Consider the following 23,642-nt stretch of genomic DNA (forward strand, 5'->3'; position numbering starts at 1 on the left):
GCCCGCGCGCCACAACTACTGAGCCTGCGCTCTAGAGCTCATGGGCCACAACTACTGAAGCCTGCGTGCCTAGAGCCTGTGCTCCGCAACAAGAGAGGCCACCGCAATGAGAAACCTGCGCACCGCAACCAAGAGTAGCCCCCGCTCGCTGCAACTAGAGAAAGCCCGCGTGTAGCAACGAAGACCCAACGCAGCCAAAAAAAAAAAAAAAAAAATTAGATTCCACATAAAAAGAACAGGGGACCAGGTCCTCCCTGCCCTGGGCCTGGCCCCGCTAGTGGCTGGGAGGGACAGAGGTCCGCCTTGGGTGTGTGTTGGGATCGGGTAATTGGGGCTGCCGCATCCTGCGCAGAGCCAGCTCTACCCCGGGAGCAATAAAAAATAAACCTCAGATAACCTGAATCAATATTTCCCCACCAGGGCCCTCGGAGCCCCCGCAGCTGCTTTCCTGACAACCTGGCAGGTGCCCCACCCACCCCTCGCCCCTCCCCAGCCCTCCCCACCCTCTGACGGCTCCACGGGGCCATATAAGGCCCAGACCCCTGACCCGGTCGCTCTCCCACACTACACTTGTGGCCACCATGGGGCTGCCACTAGCCCGCCTGGTGGCCCTCTGCCTGACTCTGACCTGGGCCGGGGGCTCAGAGCTCCGGAGAGGTGAGAGGGTGCGGGCAGGAAGGCTGGGCGGCCCAGCGCACATGGTCCTGCCTGGGGTTGAGGTGTCTCCCTCGGCCCGGGCTTCTGGGTGGACGGCCTGGGCCGGGCCTCCTGCAGCCCCACCGCTGCTGACTTTGGGTGGAGGGATGGAAGGAAGGAAGGAGGGGAAGGAGGAAGGAAGGAAGGGAGGAAGGGAGGAAGGAAGGAAGGAAGGAAGGAAGGAAGGAAGGAAGGAAGGGGGACTTGGGTTCCCACCATGCTTCTGAAGGTGATTGCCTGGCTAGAGTGTGTATCCAGGGGACGGTCCCAGGTGGACGCACCGGTCTGGGTGGCTGTCCGTGGGCCTGGGGGAGGCAGGGGCCTGCCAGGAGGGGCCAGACCAGGGGAGGCCCCCAGTCCCGGTATCAGGGATCCTGATACCGGGACTGGGGGTCAAGACCAAGCTGGGCCCTTCAGCAGAGCCAGCTGTTTGGGTGTCTGCTCAAGGGGTGGCTTCAGCCAGAGAAGACCATGCAGACGTAGGATGGGGACATCTCTGTCCCGGCAGGGCATCTGGGGACAGGGTGGTGGCGGGGCTGGGGGGAGGGGGAGCTGGCCCCATGCGGATGAACGTGACGCAGGCCCCCTCTGAGGGCTCTGGCGCAGGTCTTCTGCTGGACGAGGGGCGGCTGGAGCGGGGGTGGGGTGCTGGCTGGGGCGTCGATGGATGGAGTGTGGTGGAGACTGGGGTGGGGAGCCGGGCCAGGCTGACAAGGCGCTGGGGAACCCGACAGCCCCTCTGGCCCTGCTCCCCGCTCAGCACACGGCCGCATCGCCCGCAGGGTCGGGGTGGGAGGGCGCGGCAGCTGGAGACGCCCTTTCAGGGGGCTGAGACCGCGTGGGTGGGGTGGCCGATGCCCAGCAGAGGCCCCCCGCAGGACGACCCTCCCTGGGGCCTGGGCCGAGACCCCGACGGGCTCTGAGCTGCCGCGGGGCGCCTCTGGGGGGTCCTCAGAGGGCCGCTGCCAGGCCGCAGCCTCGGGCGGAGGGGCTTCCTGGCGACGTGGGCTGCTCACGCGCCCGCCCGCTGCGCCCCAGAAGGCAGGACCCGGAACCACGGCCACAGCGTCTGCAGCACGTGGGGCGACTCCCACTACAAGACCTTCGACGGAGACGTCTTCCGCTTCCCCGGGCTGTGCGACTACAACTTCGCCTCTGACTGCCGGGACGCCTACCAGGAGTTCGCTGTGCACCTGAAACGGGGCCCCGGCCGCAGTGGGGGCCTCCCCCAGGTCGAGTACATCCTGCTGACCCTCAAGGGTGACACCGTCTACCTCACCAGCCAGCTCACCGTGGTGAACGGTGTCATGTGAGTGGGCAGGCAGTGTCCCTTCCCGCGTCCCGTGAGCAAGTGTGACCCTGCTGGTGTCCCCCCCGCCCTCCCTTCCCCCCCCACTCCCCCCCCACCCCGCCGGCTAAGAAGGAGCGTGCTGGGGAGGGGGCTTTATTAAACTAGTGAGTCTCCTCCAGCCCCTCTGCTGGCAGCCCAGGCTAGGGTCACAGGAGCCCACGGGAGGCCTGTTCCTCCTCCCCCCACGTTGTCCCGCATTGTCTCAGGAACAATGGGGCTCTGAGCTCATTCCTGCCCCGGGCGGGGGGTGGGGTGCAGGGGGGTCCCCACCTGCAGGGTTTGCCCTTCCCCTGCTGCAGGGGATTTTGATTCCCTGAAGCCCAGGCTCAGAGTAGGGGGTGTGCACAGGGCCCACAGAGGCAGTGTGGGGTGGGCACAGCGCCTGCCCTGGGCGATGGGGCGGGTGGGGCTTCTCCAGCCCGGTCCTCCCGCCTCCCAGGGCTTTTACGGGCTCCCTGGGGGCGCTGCCCAGAACGGAGCCCACGGAGGGGGTGTGGAGAGGGCGTTGGGCAGATGGGTGTGGCTCGGCCCAGAGGACCTAGCCAGGCACGTGGACGGGGGTCGGCCGGGGCTCGAGCGCCCCCAGAGGGAGGCCACGCTGCTTCTGGCTCCCGGACGGGAGCTGGCCACCCCACCCACGCCCACAGCCTCAGCCCCTCTGCCACGTGGGTGCTGTGTGGGCCGGCGTGACCCCGGTGCCCATCCCCCAGGGTCAGCAGCCCGCACTACAGCTCGGGGCTGCTCATCGAGAAGAGTGATGCCTACACCAAGGTGTATTCCCGTGCTGGCCTCACGCTCATGTGGAACCGGGAGGACTCGGTCATGGTGTGTCCCGGGCCTCGGGGACCCCAGGGGGGCCAAGAGGGGGTCCGGGCGGGCTGGGGCGCTGTGTGGCCTTTGGGCGGCGGAGAGGCTGGTGGCAGAGCGGGGGTCAGGCGGTCCACCCTGTGAGCGGACCCCCTGGCCCCGGGTGGTGGGCTGGCCCTGGCCCTTCCCCGAAGCCCTCCTGGTCCTCAGCGCGGCCAGGGCTCCCCCCCGCCCCCTCCCCCCAGCTGACCCCAGCTCTCCCGCCACGGCTGACACCCGTGCAGGCAGGCTTCTGAGGCTGACCTGGCTGCCCCGGGGCCTCGCGGTCCTGCCGCTCCACGGCCTGCTCACTTGTCCTCCTTCCCCGGACAGCTGGAGCTGGACAGTATGTTCCGGAACCACACGTGCGGCCTCTGCGGTGACTACAACGGCCTGCAGACCTACTCTGAGTTCCTCTCCGATGGTGAGGGCCTCGCCGGGCCTTGGTGGGTGGGCCGTGGGCAGGCTCCCCGCCCGGCCCCGCTGAACGGCTGTGGCCCCCAGGCGTGCGCTTCAGTCCCATCGAGTTTGGGAACATGCAGAAGATCAACAAGCCCGAGGAGGTGTGCGATGGCCCCCAGGAGGTGCCGACCCCCCCGTCCTGCTCTGAGCACGTGAGTCGCTGGCCATTGGGGGGGAGGGGGCTGTGGGAGCAGAGCCCGCACCTCCCCCCAGAGCTGTGCCCGCTGGCCTCCGCTGGGGACCCCGCCCCCGCCCTGGGGGGTGGAGGGGAGGAGGCCGTGAGCAGCCCCGCCTGTTGCCCGCCAGCGCGCCGAGTGCGAGAGGCTGCTGACGGACGCGGCCTTCGAGGACTGCCGGGACCTGGTGCCGCTGGAGCTGCACGTGCAGGCCTGCATGCAGGACCGCTGCCAGTGCCCGCGCGGCACCTCCTGCGTCTGCAGCACCATCGCCGAGTTCTCCCGCCAGTGTTCCCATGCCGGGGGCAGGCCGCGGAACTGGAGGACCGCCTCGCTCTGCCGTAAGTGCCGCGCGGCCGGGAGCCGGGGGCACGCGGGGGCTGACCCACGCGGGGAGCGCAGTGCCCTTTGCGCCCTGGGCTGGGAGCCAGGCCGCGCCCACCGCAGCCGGGGCGCGAGGCCGGCACGGACCCTTCGTGGCGCCCGCCGCGCTCTGCTCCTCGGCTCAGGGCCCTGCCTGTGCCTGTCCAGCTAAGAGCTGCCCCGCGACCATGGTTTACCTGGAGAGCGGCTCGCCCTGCATGGACACCTGCTCACACCTGGAGGTCAGCAGCCTGTGTGAGGAGCATCGCATGGACGGCTGTTTCTGCCCAGAAGGTGAGTGCTGAGGACGCAGGCAGGCGGCCAGAGCGGGGGCCGCTGCCCTGAGGCGCCGCCCGCCGCCTGCGCCTGGGGGGACGGCCACCTCGCTGCCTGGGCCTCGGCTTGCAGCCGTGCTGCGGGACGGTGACAGCTCGGGCCCTGCAGGGAAATCAGGGGACAAGGTCCAGGTAGGAGGAACACAAGTGCTGAAGACGCCCCAGCATACACACCGTAGTGTCACCTTCCTGCTCATCGCCCCGCGGACAGACCTCCTCCTGCCTGGCCCGTGGCTCCGAGCCTGGAAGCAGGTCCCTCAGATACAGTGCGGGGACCACAGTTGTCCCCCAAAGGACCATAGGTGTCTGTGGGTGGGAGGCCTAGCTGGCAGCGCCCCTCCAGGGAGGCCGGCCCCTGGCTGTGGCCCTGGGAACGGCAGCCCCGCCGGGGGGACTCTGGCACTGTTTGGGGCCGGCTGAATGGAACATGTCCCACGCCGTCCCAGGCACGGTGTACGATGACATCAAGGGTGGCGGCTGCATCCCCGTGAACCAGTGTCACTGCAAGCTGCACGGACACCTGTACGCGCCTGGCCAACAGGTCACCAACAACTGCGAGCAGTGGTGGGTCCCGGGGCTGGGGGTCCCGACGGGCTGGGGTCCAGGGGGGCTGGGGGTCCCAGTGGGCTGGGGTGGCGGTCGAGCCTGACCCTGGCCCTGTTGCCCGACAGTGTCTGCAACGCCGGCCGCTGGGTGTGCCAGGACCTGCAGTGCCCCAGGACCTGTGCCCTGGAGGGCGGCGCCCACATCACCACCTTCGACGGGAGGAAGTACACGTTCCACGGGGACTGCTACTACGTGCTGACCAAGGTGGCCAGCACCTGGGTGGGCATGTGGGTGGAGCCGGACCCCCGCCCCACCCGCCGTGTGGCTGCAACGCCCCCTGCCCTCCCCGCAGGGCGCCCACAACGACTCCTATGCCATCCTGGGCGAGCTGAGCCCCTGCGGCTCCACCGACAAGCAGACCTGCCTGAAGACGGTGGTGCTGCTGGCTGACAACAAGAAGAACGTGGGTGCCCGTGCCCCCTGCCCTCCCAGCACCCCTGGGGCCCCCAAGGCCCTTCTCAGCCCCCGGCTACACTCGGCCTTGCCCACAGGTGGTGGCCTTCAAGTTGGACGGCACCGTCCTGCTGAATGAGCTGCAGGTGAACCTGCCCCACGTGACAGGTGAGTCCTGCTTCAAGGCACCCATGCCGGGAGGGGGCGGGGCGGGGGGAGGAGAGGGAGGGAGACGGGGGGAGGGCGACGGGGAAGGAGGGCAGCCCTCCCCCGAGCCCTCCGCGGCCCCTCACCGCCCCTGCCTTGCCTTCCCTTGCAGCGAGCTTCTCCATCTTTCAACCGTCCTCCCACCACCTCGTCGTGACCACCGCCTTCGGCCTCAGGCTGCAGGTCCAGCTGGTGCCGGTCATGCAGCTCTTCGTGGCGCTGGACCATGCTGCCCAGGGGCTGGTGCAGGGTGAGTGGCCCCGGCCGGCTCCCCCCACGCAGGCCACCCTCGGGCCTGCGCACTCTGACCCCCGACCCTTCCCAACCCTGTCCTGGCCCCTCAGGCCTCTGCGGGAACTACAACGGCCTCGAAGGTGACGACTTCAAGACGGCCGGTGGGCTGGTGGAGGCCACGGGCGCCGGCTTCGCCAACACCTGGAAGGCGCAGTCGAGCTGCCACGACAAGCTGGACTGGCTGGATGACCCCTGCTCCCTGAACATCGAGAGCGGTGAGGCCCGGCCGCTGCGGAGCCGGCCCTGCGCAGACGGGGCTCCCGGTGGGACCCACGTGGCGGGTGGGGGTGGCGCGGAGACAACAGAGCCAGCCGTCCACCCGCTGCCGTCTGCCTTGCGGCTGGTTTATGGCGGCCCACGGTGGCAGCCTGCCCAGTGACATGGCAGAGGGGCTGGGGCTACTAATCGCTGGCTGGTGGCCCTCGTCCGGGGGCTGGCCTGGCGCCTTGACCGGACACCCTAACACCTGCCCGGTCACCTGCCACGTCCACGAAGTGGAGAGAGGAGGGGGGGGAGCCCTTGCCTTGCAAAGGGGCACCGTCCTGTGCTGACCTGCCCTGAAGGGAGGGGCCTGGGTTCGGTCCACCGAGGGGCCAGTGTCTGCTCCAGCCTGGGCGGCTGGGCAGCCTGACCTGGGGGACTTGCTGGGGGGGCCGTCCCCACTGAGGGGCTGAATCCTCTCCAGCCAACTACGCTGAGCACTGGTGCTCCCTGCTGAAGAAGGCGGAGACCCCGTTCGGCAAGTGCCACTCCGCCGTGGACCCAGCCGAGTACTACAAGGTGGGTGGGCCACCCGGGCACTCCCCTCCCCGCTGCCTGCGAGGCTCCTGTGGGAAACCGCTGCGTGTGTGTGCAGAGCACATGTGTATGGCTGGGTGTGTGAGCACAGCACATGTGTATAGCTGGGTGTCTGTGCACACACCCAGTGCAAGGGTGGGTGTGTGCACGTGCGTAAGTGCTGCGTGTCTGAGTGCTCACGTGGGCGTGATGTCCCCCAGCCAGCTCTCCCCGCTCACTGCCCTGTTTGCCCCCACAGAGGTGCAAATACGACACGTGCAACTGCCAGAGCACGGAGGACTGCCTGTGCGCGGCCCTGTCCTCCTACGCCCGCGCCTGCGCCATCAAGGGCGTCATGCTGTGGGGCTGGCGGGAGCGCGTCTGCCGTGAGTGCCAGGTGTCCTGGGCTTGGGCCGGCCTTCCGGTCACTGCTGTCCCAGGTGGCAGCTCACCGTGGCCGTCGAGGGTCGAGGGTGCAGGGGGGCGACGTTGCTCCCAGCTTCCTCGGCCAGGAAGCAGCAGGAAACCAGCGCTGGGCCACTCTGCTTGCAGGGAGGGGCCTGGAACTGTGGCCACGATACGTTAGCCCAGAAGGGGAGGTGCATGGGGCTGGGGCACCGGTGTGGCCAGGGTGGTCCCGGAGTGACTGCCCTCGTTGGCCCCTTGGCTGGGTGGGTGTCCTGGCCAGAGGTGGGGCTCGGGGCTGGCTTTCGGGGAAGGGAGTTGGGGGCCGTCCTCCCGCCCCTCAGGCCGGCCCCTCCGCTCTGCAGACAAGGACGTGGACTCCTGCCCCAGGTCGCAAGTCTTCCTGTACAACCTGACCACCTGCCAGAAGACCTGCCGCTCGCTGTCTGAGCCTGACACCCGCTGTCTCGAGGGCTTCGCGCCCGTGGACGGCTGCGGCTGCCCGGACCATACCTTCCTGGACCAGAAGGGCCACTGCGTGCCCCTGGCCAAGTGCTCCTGCTACCACAGTGGCCTCTACCTGGAGGCGGGCGAGGTCATCCTGAGGCAGGAGGAGCGATGGTGTGTGGCCTGGGGCCGGGGAGGGAGGGCCAGCTCTGCTGGGGGGCCCACACCCCTGCGCAGTCCCACAGAGCCACTGGGCCTGCCCCCCTAAGGGCCCCATTCACCCGCCGCCTCTCCCTCACAGCGTTTGCCGAAACGGGCGGCTGCACTGCCTGCAGGTCAAGCTGCTCAGCCAGCGTAAGTGGCTGCTGCCGCGTGCACGGCCTCCCGCCCCCCGGCCTGCTCCCCCGCCCCCTCCCCTGCCTGCACGAGCCCCCCACCCAACTTCACCTGAGCTGAGGTGGCCCCTTCGGTCCCGCAGGCTGTGCGGCCCCGAGGATCCACGTCGACTGCAACAACCTGACGGCGCTGGCCATCCGGAACCGCAGGCCCGCCAGCTGCCAGACGCTGGCTGTCGGCTATGTGCGTGCTGGGGGGGCGGCGCTGTGGACGGGGGTGCAGGCAGGCTCCCGCACGGTCGGTCCTGAGGCTCTGCGCCCTAGGTCCTCCGGACACACGCGCTTCGCTGGCCCTCCCCATTCCTTGGGGGAGGTGGCCGCCTGTGGGTCCCCACCCAGCCCGCTGAGGGCACAGGGACCAGTGTAGGGGCCCCTGGCAGGCTGCTGTCCCCCGTCTCCCAGCCCAGTGGTGAGCCTGAGGGCCGGGCTCCGGAGGCTGGACCAGGGAGAGATGTCAAGCGTCAGAGGGTGGGGGGGCCGGAGCACGAGGGGGTGTCTGCAGCATCAGAAGAGGGGCCAGCCATCCTGGGCCCGGCACCTGATCCCCGAACCCCACTCTCCAACCGCCCCCCAGTACCAGACGGAGTGCGTCAGTGGCTGCGTGTGCCCCGAGGGGCTGGTTGACGATGGCCGGGGCGGCTGCGTGGTGGAGGAGGCGTGCCCGTGTGTGCACAACAACGATCTGTACTCCCCCGGCGACAAGATCAGGGTGGATTGCAACACCTGGTGAGCACCCCGGCCCCCGGCCCCCAGCGCTCCGTGGGGGTCTCTTCCGTGGGACCGGCTGGGGTCTGCAGGGCCCTGGCCTGGGTGGGGGCTGGGATAGGAGGGCCTGGAGGTGTGGTCTGTGAGCTGCTGGGGGGCTTTCCGCACAGCGCCGGGGTACACGCTGAGCAGGGGTGGGGGACCTGGGCCCCTGCAGCCCCTCCAGGCCCCCATCTCGCTCTCCTCAGCACCTGCCAGAAAGGGCGCTGGGCGTGCACCCAGTCCGTGTGCCATGGCACCTGTGCCATCTATGGGAACAGCCACTACATCACCTTCGATGGGAAGTACTATGACTTCGATGGACACTGCTCCTACGTGGCCGTTCAGGTGAGGCCGAGGGCAGGGCCAGGGCCTGCCTCTGCTTCGTGGTCCCTGCCCTGCTGGCCCTGGGCTGCTCCCAGCCCGGTTAGGAGGCTCCGAGTGGAGGGGGTCTGGGGTGGGAGGGGAGCCCTTCCTTGGCCCTCCCATTCCATGACCCTCCCGTGGGTTTCGGGGGTGGGGGGTGCACAGGGGCATGTGTGTTTGGGGGTTTAAGGCCCCTCTCAACAGATGAGGGGCTGAGGCTTGACCAGGCCCAGCTGGGGTGGGGTGCCCAGGACCCTCATGGCCGGGCCAGTCTGGCTCACGTGCCCGCGGGCCCCCAGGACTACTGTGGCCAGAACTCCTCACTGGGGTCCTTCAGCATCATCACCGAGAAGGTCCCCTGTGGCACCACGGGCGTCACCTGCTCCAAGGCCATCAAGATCTTCATAGGGGTGAGTGCTGCCTGCCCCTGGGCACGCACGGTCCCTTGGGGACCCTCAGACCCGGCCAGTGACGGGGCCTCTCCCCTGGGCACAGCGGACGGAGCTAAAGCTGGAGGACAAACACCGCATGGTGATACAGCGTGACGCGGGCCGCCATGTGGCCTACACCACGCGGGAAGTGGGCCAGTACCTGGTGGTGGAGGCCAGCGTCGGCATCATCGTCATCTGGGACAAGAGGACCACCATCTTCATCAAGCTCGCCCCCTCCTACAAGGTGCGCAGCCGCCCTGCCTGTCAGCCAGCGCATGCCTGTGCGCCCACCTGGGCCTCCCAGGCTCGTGAGCCGCCAGCCCCCGCCCCCACCCCGCGAGCCCCCGACGAAGCCCCTGGCCGGCTTGTCTCCGCAGGGCACTGTGTGTGGCCTGTGTGGGAACTTTGACCAGCGATCCAGCAACGACTTCACCACGCGGGACCACATGGTGGTGGAGGGTGGGCTGGACTTCGGGAACAGCTGGAAGGCGGCCCCCACCTGTCCGGACGTGAACACCATCCCCGAGCCGTGCACCCTGAAGCCGCACCGCCGCTCCTGGGCCGAGAAGCAGTGCAGTATCATCAAGGGCCCAGTCTTCGGGGTCTGCCACAGCAAGGTGGGCGGGGCGTGCGCAGGCCCGGGGCGAGGCCGCCTCCCGGCTGCGTGACCTTGTGCCGTCTGTCCTCCGGCTTCAGCTCCATCTTCTGTGTCCTTTGGACACATGACCAGAGGTCCAGCCTTCCCTCTGAGACCCCTGGTGGGACCCCCAGCCTCTGTCCCTTCCAGGGAGGGAGAAAGGACACAACCCCCTAAGGCCCAGATGGCCCTTAGCTCCCGGCGGTGGTGGGGGGGTGGGCAGGGTTGGGCAACCGTCGTTGGACCTCCCCCGCCAGCCCCACTGGAGCCCTGGGGGGACTGGGGCTGGGTCACCGTACCCTGTCCCGGGGGCAGAGTCAGCCTCGGGGTCCTGAGCTTCTTGGGCCGCGGGGGGAGGCCTGGCCACCTGAGGGCGGTGTGGGCACCGGGCACACGGAGGCTCCTCCCCCAGGTGGACCCCAAGCCCTTCTACGAGGCCTGCGTCCACGACACGTGCTCCTGCGACACGGGCGGAGACTGTGAGTGTTTGTGCTCTGCCGTGGCCGCCTACGCCCAGGAGTGCACCAAGGAGGGGGCCTGCGTGTTCTGGAGGAGGCCCGACCTGTGCCGTGAGTGCCCGCCGGTCCTGGGCCTGGGGTGCCAGTGCGGCGGGTTGCAGGCTGCTGCACCGGGGGGTGGGGTGCTTGTGGTCCCCGCCCGGCCTCCCCCGCCCGGCCTCCCCCGCCCGCTCCCGGCCCTCCCCAAGCCTGACCCCCCCTCCCCCCGCCCCCGGCCCTCCCCGAGCCTGACTCCCCCTCCCCCCGCCCCCGGCCCTCCCCGAGCCTGACTCCCCCTCCCCCCGCCCCCGGCCCTCCCCGAGCCTGACCCCCCTCCCCCCGCCCCCGGCCCTCCCCGAGCCTGACCCCCCCTCCCCCCGCCCCCGGCCCTCCCCGAGCCTGACTCCCGGCCCTCCCCGAGCCTGACCCCCCCTCCCCCCGCCCCCGGCCCTCCCCGAGCCTGACCCCCCCTCCCCCCACCCCCGGCCCTCCCCGAGCCTGACCCCCCCTCCCCCCGCCCCCGGCCCTCCCCGAGCCTGACTCCCCCTCCCCCCGCCCCCGGCCCTCCCCGAGCCTGACCCCCCCCCCTCCCCCCCGCCCCCAGCCATATTCTGTGACTACTACAACCCCCCGGACGAGTGCCAGTGGCATTACGAGCCCTGCGGGAACCGCAGCTTTGAGACGTGCAGGACGGTCAGCGGCATCCACTCCAACATCTCCGTGTCCTACCTGGAGGGTGAGGGGCCCTGTGGGACCCGGGACCCTGCGTTCCAGGGTGGGCCAGGCTCGTCGCGCTGCAGTTCGTTCATCAGACAGTGGGCTGGGAGCCTGAGCCGAGCCCCCGCCCTAGAGGAGAGAGGCAGAAAAGGGGCAGCGTGACAGGCCACGTAAGGTCGGGAGGCCATGTGAGGTCAGGAGCGAAGCTGCTGTGGGGAAAGAGCAGAAGAGGGCGAGGCGGGGGCTCGGGAGGCCTCTGCAGCGTCTGTGAGCTGAGAGCACGCGAGAGATCTGGGGAGGGAGCGGTGGGCGTGCCCCCCAGGAGGCTGGCCGGGGCCTGGCTGTCCCTTTGGCCACATGGCAGTGTCAGGGCCCCAGGAAGGGGGGGTGTCCAGGCCCCTGCCTTCCCAGAGGACATCTGGAGAAGAGGACCTGCCAGGGTGAGGAGGATGGGTAGGGTCTGGTGGATGTGGGGTCCTCTGTGCCGGTCCAAGCCCAGTGCCCTGTGCCCACCAGGCTGCTACCCCCGGTGCCCTAAGGAAAGTCCCATCTACAACGAGGACCTGAAGAAGTGTGTCACACGGGACCAATGTGGTTGCTACAGCGGGGACATTCACTACCCACCTGGAACGTCTGTGCCCACGGAGCGGATCTGCCACTCTTGGTATCTAAGCTCGCGTCGCAGGGGCCCGGGGGAGATCAGCGCACACGTACGCACGCACCCACATCCACGCACACACACGGGCACACAGTGTTCATGTACACACATGTGGACACACGGCCGCACGCACACAGGAACCAGGGGGAGGGGAGAAGTGGGCCCTCCTTCCTTCTGCCCCCCTTGCCTCGCCCCCTCTCTGCCCACAGTGGGAACCCAGGCGGGGGGCTCCTGGACCCAGCCTTTGGGGTAGCGCCCTGAGGCTTTGGGCCGGTAGCAGAGGCGCGGGCTGGAGGGCAGAGGCCGGCTGGGAGAGGCCAGCATTTCCTCGGGCCTGCAGCCTTGCCCTTGCTTTTCAGCGTGTGTGACAACTCCTCGCAAGTTGTCTGCCGGCCAGAAAACGGTAAGCTGCCCGCCCCTGGCCTGTCCTCCTGGGCTGTGGTGGGCTCATCCTGCCCCTCCCTCCTCCCACTCCCCCTCCCCCTCTTCTTCCGTGTGGCTTCCCTGGGGCCCTCCCAGCTCAAATGTGCCTCTGATTTGCAGCAGCCCCTAGGGCTCACCTGAAATGTTTGTATTTCTCGTGATGGGGAGCAGATGCCCGGTCTGTGATGTAGCTTCTGTGTTCTGATGGGCACCCCTTAGGATTCTGGGAATGGGGTCCTGACGGGCGCTGGTTTGCCATTGGTTGGAGGTGGGGGAAACCAGTCTTCCCCTTATTAGGACAGGCTGAGGGGGGCCTTGTGAGTCTCTGTCTTGTTCCTGACGTGTTGACGTCGGCTTCCCCCCAGGGACGATTCTCAAAAAAACCGAGGACAGCCCCTTCTGCTACTGGGAAATCTGTGACGTCAACGGGATGGTGGAGAAGCACTTCAACATCTGCGTGTACACCCCACCACCCTCGTCCCCCTCAACACCCGCCACCACCACCTCTGTCACCCCCATCACGCCCTCCACCACCACGAGCACCACTCCGACCACCAGTACAGGTAAGGTCTTGCCCTGATCCCAGCAGGGCGGCCTTTCTAGGTAGATGGGGGTGGTGCTGACATGCCTCTCAACTCAGGGAGCGCCCCCTGCCTCCCAGCACCTTGACCACATCCCTGAGCCCAGACCGCAGTGACGGCGACTCAGGGCCGTCTCCCCAGACCCGCAGGAAACTGCCCCTAAGGGTTAGAGGAGGCAGAGAGACACCCTCAAGTCCCTGTGCGTTTGCTCGGGCTGAAATTGCAGCTACTGCTGAACGAGCCGCCAGGCGTATGACAGCCACCGGGACAAGAAACCGGTAAAATTAAAAGGTTTGAAAAACCTCAGAGCTATAGAATGACATTCTCTTTTTCCCCCATTTTACTGCAGTGTCATCTCCCTCGTCAACAACTCAGAGTAAGTCACGTTGACGGCGTTCCCAATGATACAGGGCGAGGAGCTGCAGAAAGCTGCTGGGCGCCTCCCTCAAGACCCAGACACGGGGCTGGGCTGGGTGGGCTGGACCACTGGCTCAGGGACCGAAGATGGTGTATTTTGGTGACTTGATTCCCGATTTGCTGAGCCCAGGGACTCGTGCAGGGGACTTGGCCAGCTCAGGGTGAAAACATTGGTCAGGAGTCCAGACCAAGTCCCTGCCGGCGCACTTCTTCGCTAGACTGGGTGGCCCTTTCCTTATTTGTTTGTTCGGCATAAGGATTTGAAAGTAGCTGAGGAAGGGGTGCTAGGCTGGCGCTCTGAGGCCTGGGTCTGTCACTGGCATGGCATGGGGGTCTTGGGTTTTTAGTTGCAGAAGGAGGGGAGAAGTGGAGGGTGGAAGTTAGGGCTCAGCTTAAAGTCTCAGAGCCAACACTGGGCCCTTTGGTGAGGATGGGGAGAGCTGGTCACGGGGGTCTCGGTTCTCCGAGTCCCACTGATCACCCGAAAGGCGCGCCCCAGCCTGGCTGACCAACGCTGGGTCTTGCTTGCCTAGGGCTATGCTGCTTCTGGTCCGACTGGATCAACGACGACCATCCCAGGATCGGCAGTGACGGTGGAGACCGAGAGACATTCAACCGCGTCTGCAGGGCCCCCAAGGATATCGAGTGCAGGGTGGCCGTAGAGCCCCACCTCAGCTGGGAGGAGCTGGGCCAGGAGGCTCAGTGCAATGTCTCCTTCGGGTTCATCTGCAAGAACGAAGACCAGTTTCGAAACGGACCTTTTGGAGTCTGCTATGACTACGAGATACGAGTCTATTGTTGCCTGCTGATGGATGAGTGTCCCACGACCACGGTCACGATCCCCACCACCACCCCGTCAACCACCCCACCCACCACCACCCCCACCACCCCCACCACCCCACCCACCACCACCCCAACCAGCACCCCACACACCACCCCACCCACCCCACCCACCACCACCCCCACCACCCCACACACCACCACCACCACCACCCCCACCACCCCACCCACCACCACCCCAACCACCACACCACCCACCCCACCCACCACCACCCCCACCACCCCACACAGCACCACCCCCACCACAACCCCAGCCACCACCACCCCCACCACAATAGGGACTCCAACTCCAACCACTCCAGAGACCCCAACCACAACACCCAGCACCACTTCAACTGGGACTCCAACTTCCACCACTCCAGAGACCCCAAACACAACACCCAGCACCACTTCAACTGGAACTCCAACTTCCACCACGCCAGAGACCCCAACCACAACACCCACCACCACTTCAACTGGGACTCCAACTCCCACCCCCACCACAACCTCAACAGAGACTCCAACTCCAACCACTCCAGAGACCCCAACCACAACACCCACCACCACTTCAACTGGGACTCCGACTCAGACCCCCAGCACAACCTCAACAGAGACTCCAACTCCAACCACTCCAGAGACCCCAACCACAACACCCAGCACCACTTCAACGGGAACTCCAACTTCCACCACTCCAGAGACCCCAACCACAACACCCAGCACCACTTCAACTGGAACTCCAACTTCTACCACTCCAGAGACCCCAACCACAACACCCAGCACCACTTCAACTGGAACTCCAACTTCCACCACTCCAGAGACCCCAACCACAACACCCACCACCACTTCAACTGGAACTCCAACTTCCACCACTCCAGAGACCCCAACCACAACACCCAGCACCACTTCAACTGGGACTCCAACTCCGACCCCCACCACAACCTCAACAGAGACTCCAACTCCAACCACTCCAGAGACCTCAACCACAACACCCACCACCACTTCAACTGGGACTCCAACTCTGACCCCCAGCACAACCTCAACAGAGACTCCAACCACTCCAGAGACCCCAACCACAACACCCACCACCACTTCAACTGGGACTCCAACTTCCACCACTCCAGAGACCCCAACCACAACACCCAGCACCACTTCAACTGGAACTCCAACTTCCACAACTCCAGAGACCCCAACCACAACACCCACCACCACTTCAACTGGGACTCCAACTCCCACTCCCACCACAACCTCAACAGAGACTCCAACTCCAACCACTCCAGAGACCCCAACCACAACACCCAGCACCACTTCAACTGGGACTCCGACTCCGACCCCCAGCACAACCTCAACAGAGACTCCAACTCCAACCACTCCAGAGACCCCAACCACAACACCCAGCACCACTTCAACTGGGACTCCGACTCCGACCCCCAGCACAACCTCAACAGAGACTCCAACTCCAACCACTCCAGAGACCCCAACCACAACACCCAGCACCACTTCAACGGGAACTCCAACTTCCACCACTCCAGAGACCCCAACCACAACACCCAGCACCACTTCAACTGGAACTCCAACTTCCACCACTCCAGAGACCCCAACCACAACACCCACCACCACTTCAACTGGGACTCCAACTCCCACTCCCACCACAACCTCAACAGAGATTCCAACTCCAACCACTCCAGAGACCCCAACCACAACACCCAGCACCACTTCAACGGGAAATCCAACTTCCACCACTCCAGAGACCCCAACCACAACACCCAGCACCACTTCAACTGGAACTCCAACTTCCACCACTCCAGAGACCCCAACCACAACACCCACCACCACTTCAACTGGGACTCCAACTCCGACCCCCACCACAACCTCAACAGAGACTCCAACTCCAACCACTCCAGAGACCCCAACCACAACACCCACCACCACTTCAACTGGAACTGCAACTCTGACCCCCAGCACAACCTCAACAGAGACTCCAACCACTCCAGAGACCCCAACCACAACACCCACCACCACTTCAACTGGGACTCCAACTTCCACCACTCCAGAGACCCCAACCACAACACCCAGCACCACTTCAACTGGAACTCCAACTTCCACCACTCCAGAGACCCCAACCACAACACCCAGCACCACTTCAACTGGAACTCCAACTTCCACCACTCCAGAGACCCCAACCACAACACCCACCACCACTTCAACTGGGACTCCAACTTCCACCACTCCAGAGACCCCAACCACAACACCCACCACCACTTCAACTGGGACTCCACCTTCCACCACTCCAGAGACCCCAACCACAACACCCACCACCACTTCAACTGGGACTCCAACTCCCACCCCCACCACAACCTCAACAGAGACTCCAACTCCAACCACTCCAGAGACCCCAACCACAACACCCACCACCACTTCAACTGGGACTCCAACTCTGACCCCCAGCACAACCTCAACAGAGACTCCAACTCCAACCACTCCAGAGACCCCAACCACAACACCCAGCACCACTTCAACTGGAACTCCAACTTCCACCACTCCAGAGACCCCAACCACAATACCCAGCACCACTTCAACTGGAACTCCAACTTCCACCACTCCAGAGACCCCAACCACAACACCCACCACCACTTCAACTGGGACTCCAACTCCCACCCCCACCACAACCTCAACAGAGACTCCAACTCCAACCACTCCAGAGACCCCAACCACAACACCCACCACCACTTCAACTGGGACTCCGACTCCGACCCCCAGCACAACCTCAACAGAGACTCCAACTCCAACCACACCAGAGACCCCAACCACAACACCCAGCACCACTTCAACGGGAACTCCAACTTCCACCACTCCAGAGACCCCAACCACAACACCCAGCACCACTTCAACTGGAACTCCAACTTCCACCACTCCAGAGACCCCAACCACAACACCCACCACCACTTCAACTGGGACTCCAACTCCCACTCCCACCACAACCTCAACAGAGACTCCAACTCCAACCACTCCAGAGACCCCAACCACAACACCCAGCACCACTTCAACGGGAACTCCAACTTCCACCACTCCAGAGACCCCAACCACAACACCCAGCACCACTTCAACGGGAACTCCAACTTCCACCACTCCAGAGACCCCAACCACAACACCCAGCACCACTTCAACTGGAACTCCAACTTCCACCACTCCAGAGACCCCAACCACAACACCCAGCACCAGTTCAACTGGAACTCCAACTTCCACCACTCCAGAGACCCCAACCACAACACCCACCACCACTTCAACTGGAACTCCAACTTCCACCACTCCAGAGACCCCAACCACAACACCCAGCACCACTTCAACTGGGACTCCAACTCCAACCCCCACCACAACCTCAACAGAGACACCAACCCCGACCACTACAGAGATCCCAACCACAACACCCACCACCACTTCAACTGGGACTCCAACTCCGACCCCCACCACAACCTCAACAGAGACTCCAACTCCAACCACTCCAGAGACCTCAACCACAACACCCACCACCACTTCAACTGGGACTCCAACTCTGACCCCCAGCACAACCTCAACAGAGACTCCAACCACTCCAGAGACCCCAACCACAACACCCACCACCACTTCAACTGGGACTCCAACTTCCACCACTCCAGAGACCCCAACCACAACACCCAGCACCACTTCAACTGGAACTCCAACTTCCACCACTCCAGAGACCCCAACCACAACACCCACCACCACTTCAACTGGGACTCCAACTCCCACTCCCACCACAACCTCAACAGAGACTCCAACTCCAACCACTCCAGAGACCCCAACCACAACACCCAGCACCACTTCAACTGGGACTCCGACTCCGACCCCCAGCACAACCTCAACAGAGACTCCAACTCCAACCACTCCAGAGACCCCAACCACAACACCCAGCACCACTTCAACTGGGACTCCGACTCCGACCCCCAGCACAACCTCAACAGAGACTCCAACTCCAACCACTCCAGAGACCCCAACCACAACACCCAGCACCACTTCAACGGGAACTCCAACTTCCACCACTCCAGAGACCCCAACCACAACACCCAGCACCACTTCAACTGGAACTCCAACTTCCACCACTCCAGAGACCCCAACCACAACACCCACCACCACTTCAACTGGGACTCCAACTCCCACTCCCACCACAACCTCAACAGAGATTCCAACTCCAACCACTCCAGAGACCCCAACCACAACACCCAGCACCACTTCAACGGGAACTCCAACTTCCACCACTCCAGAGACCCCAACCACAACACCCAGCACCACTTCAACTGGAACTCCAACTTCCACCACTCCAGAGACCCCAACCACAACACCCACCACCACTTCAACTGGGACTCCAACTCCGACCCCCACCACAACCTCAACAGAGACTCCAACTCCAACCACTCCAGAGACCCCAACCACAACACCCACCACCACTTCAACTGGAACTGCAACTCTGACCCCCAGCACAACCTCAACAGAGACTCCAACCACTCCAGAGACCCCAACCACAACACCCACCACCACTTCAACTGGGACTCCAACTTCCACCACTCCAGAGACCCCAACCACAACACCCAGCACCACTTCAACTGGAACTCCAACTTCCACCACTCCAGAGACCCCAACCACAACACCCAGCACCACTTCAACTGGAACTCCAACTTCCACCACTCCAGAGACCCCAACCACAACACCCAGCACCACTTCAACTGGGACTCCAACTTCCACCACTCCAGAGACCCCAACCACAACACCCACCACCACTTCACCTGGGACTCCACCTTCCACCACTCCAGAGACCCCAACCACAACACCCACCACCACTTCAACTGGGACTCCGACTCCGACCCCCAGCACAACCTCAACAGAGACTCCAACTCCAACCACACCAGAGACCCCAACCACAACACCCAGCACCACTTCAACGGGAACTCCAACTTCCACCACTCCAGAGACCCCAACCACAACACCCAGCACCACTTCAACGGGAACTCCAACTTCCACCACTCCAGAGACCCCAACCACAACACCCAGCACCACTTCAACTGGAACTCCAACTTCCACCACTCCAGAGACCCCAACCACAACACCCACCACCACTTCAACTGGGACTCCAACTCCCACTCCCACCACAACCTCAACAGCGACTCCAACTCCAACCACTCCAGAGACCCCAACCACAACACCCAGCACCACTTCAACTGGGACTCCGACTCCGACCCTCAGCACAACCTCAACAGAGACTCCAACTCCAACCACTCCAGAGACCCCAACCACAACACCCAGCACCACTTCAACTGGAACTCCAACTTCCACCACTCCAGAGACCCCAACCACAACACCCAGCACCACTTCAACTGGAACTCCAACTTCCACCACTCCAGAGACCCCAACCACAACACCCACCACCACTTCAACTGGAACTCCAACTTCCACCACTCCAGAGACCCCAACCACAACACCCAGCACCACTTCAACTGGGACTCCAACTCTGACCCCCAGCACAACCTCAACAGAGACTCCAAGCACTCCAGAGACCCCAACCACAACACCCACCACCACTTCAACTGGGACTCCAACTTCCACCACTCCAGAGACCCCAACCACAACACCCAGCACCACTTCAACTGGAACTCCAACTTCCACCACTCCAGAGACCCCAACCACAACACCCAGCACCACTTCAACTGGAACTCCAACTTCCACCACTCCAGAGACCCCAACCACAACACCCACCACCACTTCAACTGGGACTCCAACTCCCACCCCCACCACAACCTCAACAGAGACTCCAACTCCAACCACTCCAGAGACCCCAACCACAACACCCACCAGCACTTCAACTGGGACTCCAACTCCCACCCCCACCACAACCTCAACAGAGACTCCAACTCCAACCACTCCAGAGACCCCAACCACAACACCCACCACCACTTCAACTGGGACTCTGACTCCGACCCCCAGCACAACCTCAACAGAGACTCCAACTCCAACCACTTCAGAGACCCCAACCACAACACCCAGCACCACTTCAACTGGAACTCCAACTTCCACCACTCCAGAGACCCCAACCACAACACCCACCACCACTTCAACTGGGACTCCAACTCCGACCCCCACCACAACCTCAACAGAGACTCCAACTCCAACCACTCCAGAGACCCCAACCACAACACCCACCACCACCACCACCACTCCCACCACCACACCCACCACCACCACCACCACCACAACCCCAGCCACCACCACCCCCACCACCCCACACACCACCCCACCCACCCCCACACACACTGCCCCACCCACCACCACACTGACAACCTCCACAGAGCCAGTATCCACTGAGTGTTTGCCACACTGCCGATGGACTGGCTGGGAGGATTCTAGAAAACCAAACTTTACCAGAGAAGGTGGAGACGTTGAGTCCCTTGAGAACTTCTGTAATTTGGGCAGGGTGACCAACATCTCCTGCAGGGCCACCATGTTTCCCAACGTTCCCCTCCAGGAGCTTGGACAAAACGTGGTGTGTAACACCTCTGTTGGGCTCATTTGCAAAAACCAAGACCAGAAGCCAGGGGGAGCCATCTCCACAACTTACTGCCTCAACTATGAGATCAATGTCTACTGCTGCGCTCTTCCATTTAACTGTGTCCCCAGAACTTCGACCACCACCACCACAGAGACCACAACCCCCACCACTACCACACCTACAACCACAGAGACCCCAACACCAACACACACCACCATGGTGACCCCAACACCGCCACCGACCACAACCTCAACAGAGACTCCAACCACGACCCCTACCACGACTTCATCAGAGACCCTAACACCAACACCCACCACCACTTCAACTGGGACTCCAACTCCGACCCCCAGCACAACCACAACAGAGACTCCAACCACTACAGAGACCCCAACCACAACACCCACCACCACTTCAATTGGGACTCCAACTCTGACCCCCAGCACAACCACAACAGAGATTCCAACTCCAACCACTACAGAGATCCCAACCAGAACACCCACCACCACTTCAACTGGAACTCCAACTTCCACCACTCCAGAGACCCCAACCACAACGCCCAGCACCACTTCAACTGGAACTCCAACTTCCACCACTCCAGAGACCCCAACCACAACACCCAGCACCACTTCAACTGGAACTCCAACTTCCACCACTCCAGAGACCCCAACCACAACACCCACCACCATTTCAACTGGGACTCCAACTCCCACCCCCACCACAACGTCAACAGAGACTGCAACTCCAACCACTCCAGAGGCCCCAACCACAACACCCACTACCACTTCAACTGGAACTCCAACTTCCACCACTCCACAGACCCCAACCACAACACCCACCACCACTTCAACTGGGACTCCAACTCCGACCCCCACCACAACCTCAACAGAGACTCCAACTCCAACCACTCCAGAGACCCCAACCACAACACCCAGCACCACTTCAACGGGAACTCCAACTTCCACCACTCCAGGGACCCCAACCACAACACCCACCACCACTTCAACTGGGACTCCAACTCCCACCCCCACCACAACCTCAACAGAGACTCCAACTCCAACCACTCCAGAGACCCCAACCACAACACCCAGCACCACTTCAACTGGGACTCTGACTCCGACCCCCAGCACAACCTCAACAGAGACTCCAACTTCCACCACTCCAGAGACCCCAACCACAACACCCACCACCACTTCAACTGGAACTGCCACTTCCACCACTCCAGAGACCCCAACCACAACACCCACCACCACTTCAACTGGGACTCCAACTCCCACCCCCACCACAACCTCAACAGAGACACCAACCCCGACCACTACAGAGATCCCAACCACAACACCCACCACCACTTCAACTGGGACTCCAACTCCGGCCCCCCCCACAACCTCAACAGAGACTCCAACGACTCCGGAGACCCCAACCACAACACCCACCACCACTTCAACTGGAACTCCAACTCCGACCCCCAGCACAACCTCAACAGAGAGTCCAACCACTCCAGAGACCCCAACCACAACACCCAGCACCACTTCAACTGGAACTCCAACTTCCACCACTCCAGAGACCCCAACCACAACACCCAGCACCACTTCAACTGGAACTCCAACTTCTACCACTCCAGAGACCCCAACCACCACACCCACCACCACTTCAACTGGGACTCTGACTCTGACCCCCAGCACAACCTCAACAGAGACTCCAACTCCAACCACTCCAGAGACCCCAACCACCACACCCACCACCACACCCACCACCACCACCACCACAACCCCAGCCACCACCACCCCCACCACCCCACACACCACCCCACCCACCCCCACACACACCACCCCACCCACCACGACCCCCACCACCCCGCCCACCACCACACTGACAACCTCCACAGAGCCAGTATCCACTGAGTGTTTGCCACACTGCCGATGGACTGGCTGGGAGGATTCTAGAAAACCAAACTTTACCAGAGAAGGTGGAGACGTTGAGTCCCTTGAGAACTTCTGTAATTTGGGCAGGGTGACCAACATCTCCTGCAGGGCCACCATGTTTCCCAACGTTCCCCTCCAGGAGCTTGGACAAAACGTGGTGTGTAACACCTCTGTTGGGCTCATTTGCAAAAACCAAGACCAGAAGCCAGGGGGAGCCATCTCCACAACTTACTGCCTCAACTATGAGATCAATGTCTACTGCTGCGCTCTTCCATTTAACTGTGTCCCCAGAACTTCGACCACCACCACAGAGACCCCAAGTACGACCCCCACCGCTACTTCAACAGAGACAACACCCACCACCACTTCAACTGGAACTCCAACTCCGACCCCCAGCACCATCTCAACAGAGACTCCAAGTCCGACCACTACAGAGACCCCAACCACAACACCCACTACCACCTCAACAGAGACTCCAACTCCGACCACTAAAGAGACCCCAACCACAACACCCACCACCACTTCAACTGGAACTCCAACTCCGACCGCCACCACCACAGAGACAATCCCCACCGCTACCAGAACCACAGAGACCCCAACACCAATAACCACCACCACAGTGACCCCAAAACCACCACTGACCACCACCTCCACAGCGACTCCAACTCCGACCCTCACTATTAGCACCACCTCCACAGAGACTCCAACACCTACACCCACCATAACAGAGACCCCAACTCCAGCCTCCACCACCACAGAAACCCCCTCCTCCACCACTACCACAACCACAGAGACTCCAACCCCACCTCCCAACATTAGCACTACCAGCAGCACATCACAATCTCTTCCTACGTCCTCCCCTCCAACCTCCCAGTCCACCTCTCCCTCTTCCACGGAATCTACCACGCTTGTGACCACCACCCCAACAACTGAGGAGGCATACAGCACACCACAGACCCCAGTGTCGACAGAACCAGCCATCAGTACAACAGGAGGCACCACGCCCTCTCCACCTACACCTGGCACCACCCCTCCAGGTACACAGAGACCATGGAACTTACGTGGTTATTGGTGATGCGCTTACGGTTCCTTCTCACGCCAGAGGAGCTTTACAGCTCTTGGGACTT

The 23,642-nt window shown here is 63.4% G+C and overlaps 1 protein-coding gene across 1 annotated transcript in view; it reads left to right on the top strand.

Annotated features, from left to right (window-relative positions):
* The first annotated feature begins 581 nt into the window (after window positions 1–581).
* Window positions 582–23,642, top strand: part of MUC2 (mucin 2, oligomeric mucus/gel-forming) — a 32,014-nt gene continuing 8,953 nt past the window's right edge. The window contains exons 1-30 of the mRNA XM_057552393.1: window positions 582–657; window positions 1,735–2,005; window positions 2,758–2,872; window positions 3,227–3,317; window positions 3,398–3,507; window positions 3,662–3,872; window positions 4,063–4,188; window positions 4,676–4,793; window positions 4,901–5,039; window positions 5,128–5,238; window positions 5,327–5,396; window positions 5,548–5,685; window positions 5,780–5,944; window positions 6,415–6,509; window positions 6,766–6,892; window positions 7,277–7,532; window positions 7,660–7,712; window positions 7,837–7,937; window positions 8,328–8,479; window positions 8,707–8,845; window positions 9,163–9,273; window positions 9,359–9,538; window positions 9,672–9,911; window positions 10,344–10,500; window positions 11,033–11,164; window positions 11,662–11,809; window positions 12,163–12,206; window positions 12,592–12,789; window positions 13,157–13,183; window positions 13,758–23,552. Of these exons, the coding sequence (XP_057408376.1) occupies window positions 582–657; window positions 1,735–2,005; window positions 2,758–2,872; window positions 3,227–3,317; window positions 3,398–3,507; window positions 3,662–3,872; window positions 4,063–4,188; window positions 4,676–4,793; window positions 4,901–5,039; window positions 5,128–5,238; window positions 5,327–5,396; window positions 5,548–5,685; window positions 5,780–5,944; window positions 6,415–6,509; window positions 6,766–6,892; window positions 7,277–7,532; window positions 7,660–7,712; window positions 7,837–7,937; window positions 8,328–8,479; window positions 8,707–8,845; window positions 9,163–9,273; window positions 9,359–9,538; window positions 9,672–9,911; window positions 10,344–10,500; window positions 11,033–11,164; window positions 11,662–11,809; window positions 12,163–12,206; window positions 12,592–12,789; window positions 13,157–13,183; window positions 13,758–23,552 (13,696 nt within the window). The remainder of the gene's footprint in view (window positions 658–1,734; window positions 2,006–2,757; window positions 2,873–3,226; window positions 3,318–3,397; window positions 3,508–3,661; window positions 3,873–4,062; window positions 4,189–4,675; window positions 4,794–4,900; window positions 5,040–5,127; window positions 5,239–5,326; window positions 5,397–5,547; window positions 5,686–5,779; window positions 5,945–6,414; window positions 6,510–6,765; window positions 6,893–7,276; window positions 7,533–7,659; window positions 7,713–7,836; window positions 7,938–8,327; window positions 8,480–8,706; window positions 8,846–9,162; window positions 9,274–9,358; window positions 9,539–9,671; window positions 9,912–10,343; window positions 10,501–11,032; window positions 11,165–11,661; window positions 11,810–12,162; window positions 12,207–12,591; window positions 12,790–13,156; window positions 13,184–13,757; window positions 23,553–23,642) is intronic.

The sequence above is a fragment of the Balaenoptera acutorostrata genome, chromosome 9, assembly GCF_949987535.1.
Source record: "Balaenoptera acutorostrata chromosome 9, mBalAcu1.1, whole genome shotgun sequence".
In the NCBI taxonomy this organism is placed as follows: Eukaryota; Metazoa; Chordata; class Mammalia; order Artiodactyla; family Balaenopteridae; genus Balaenoptera; species Balaenoptera acutorostrata.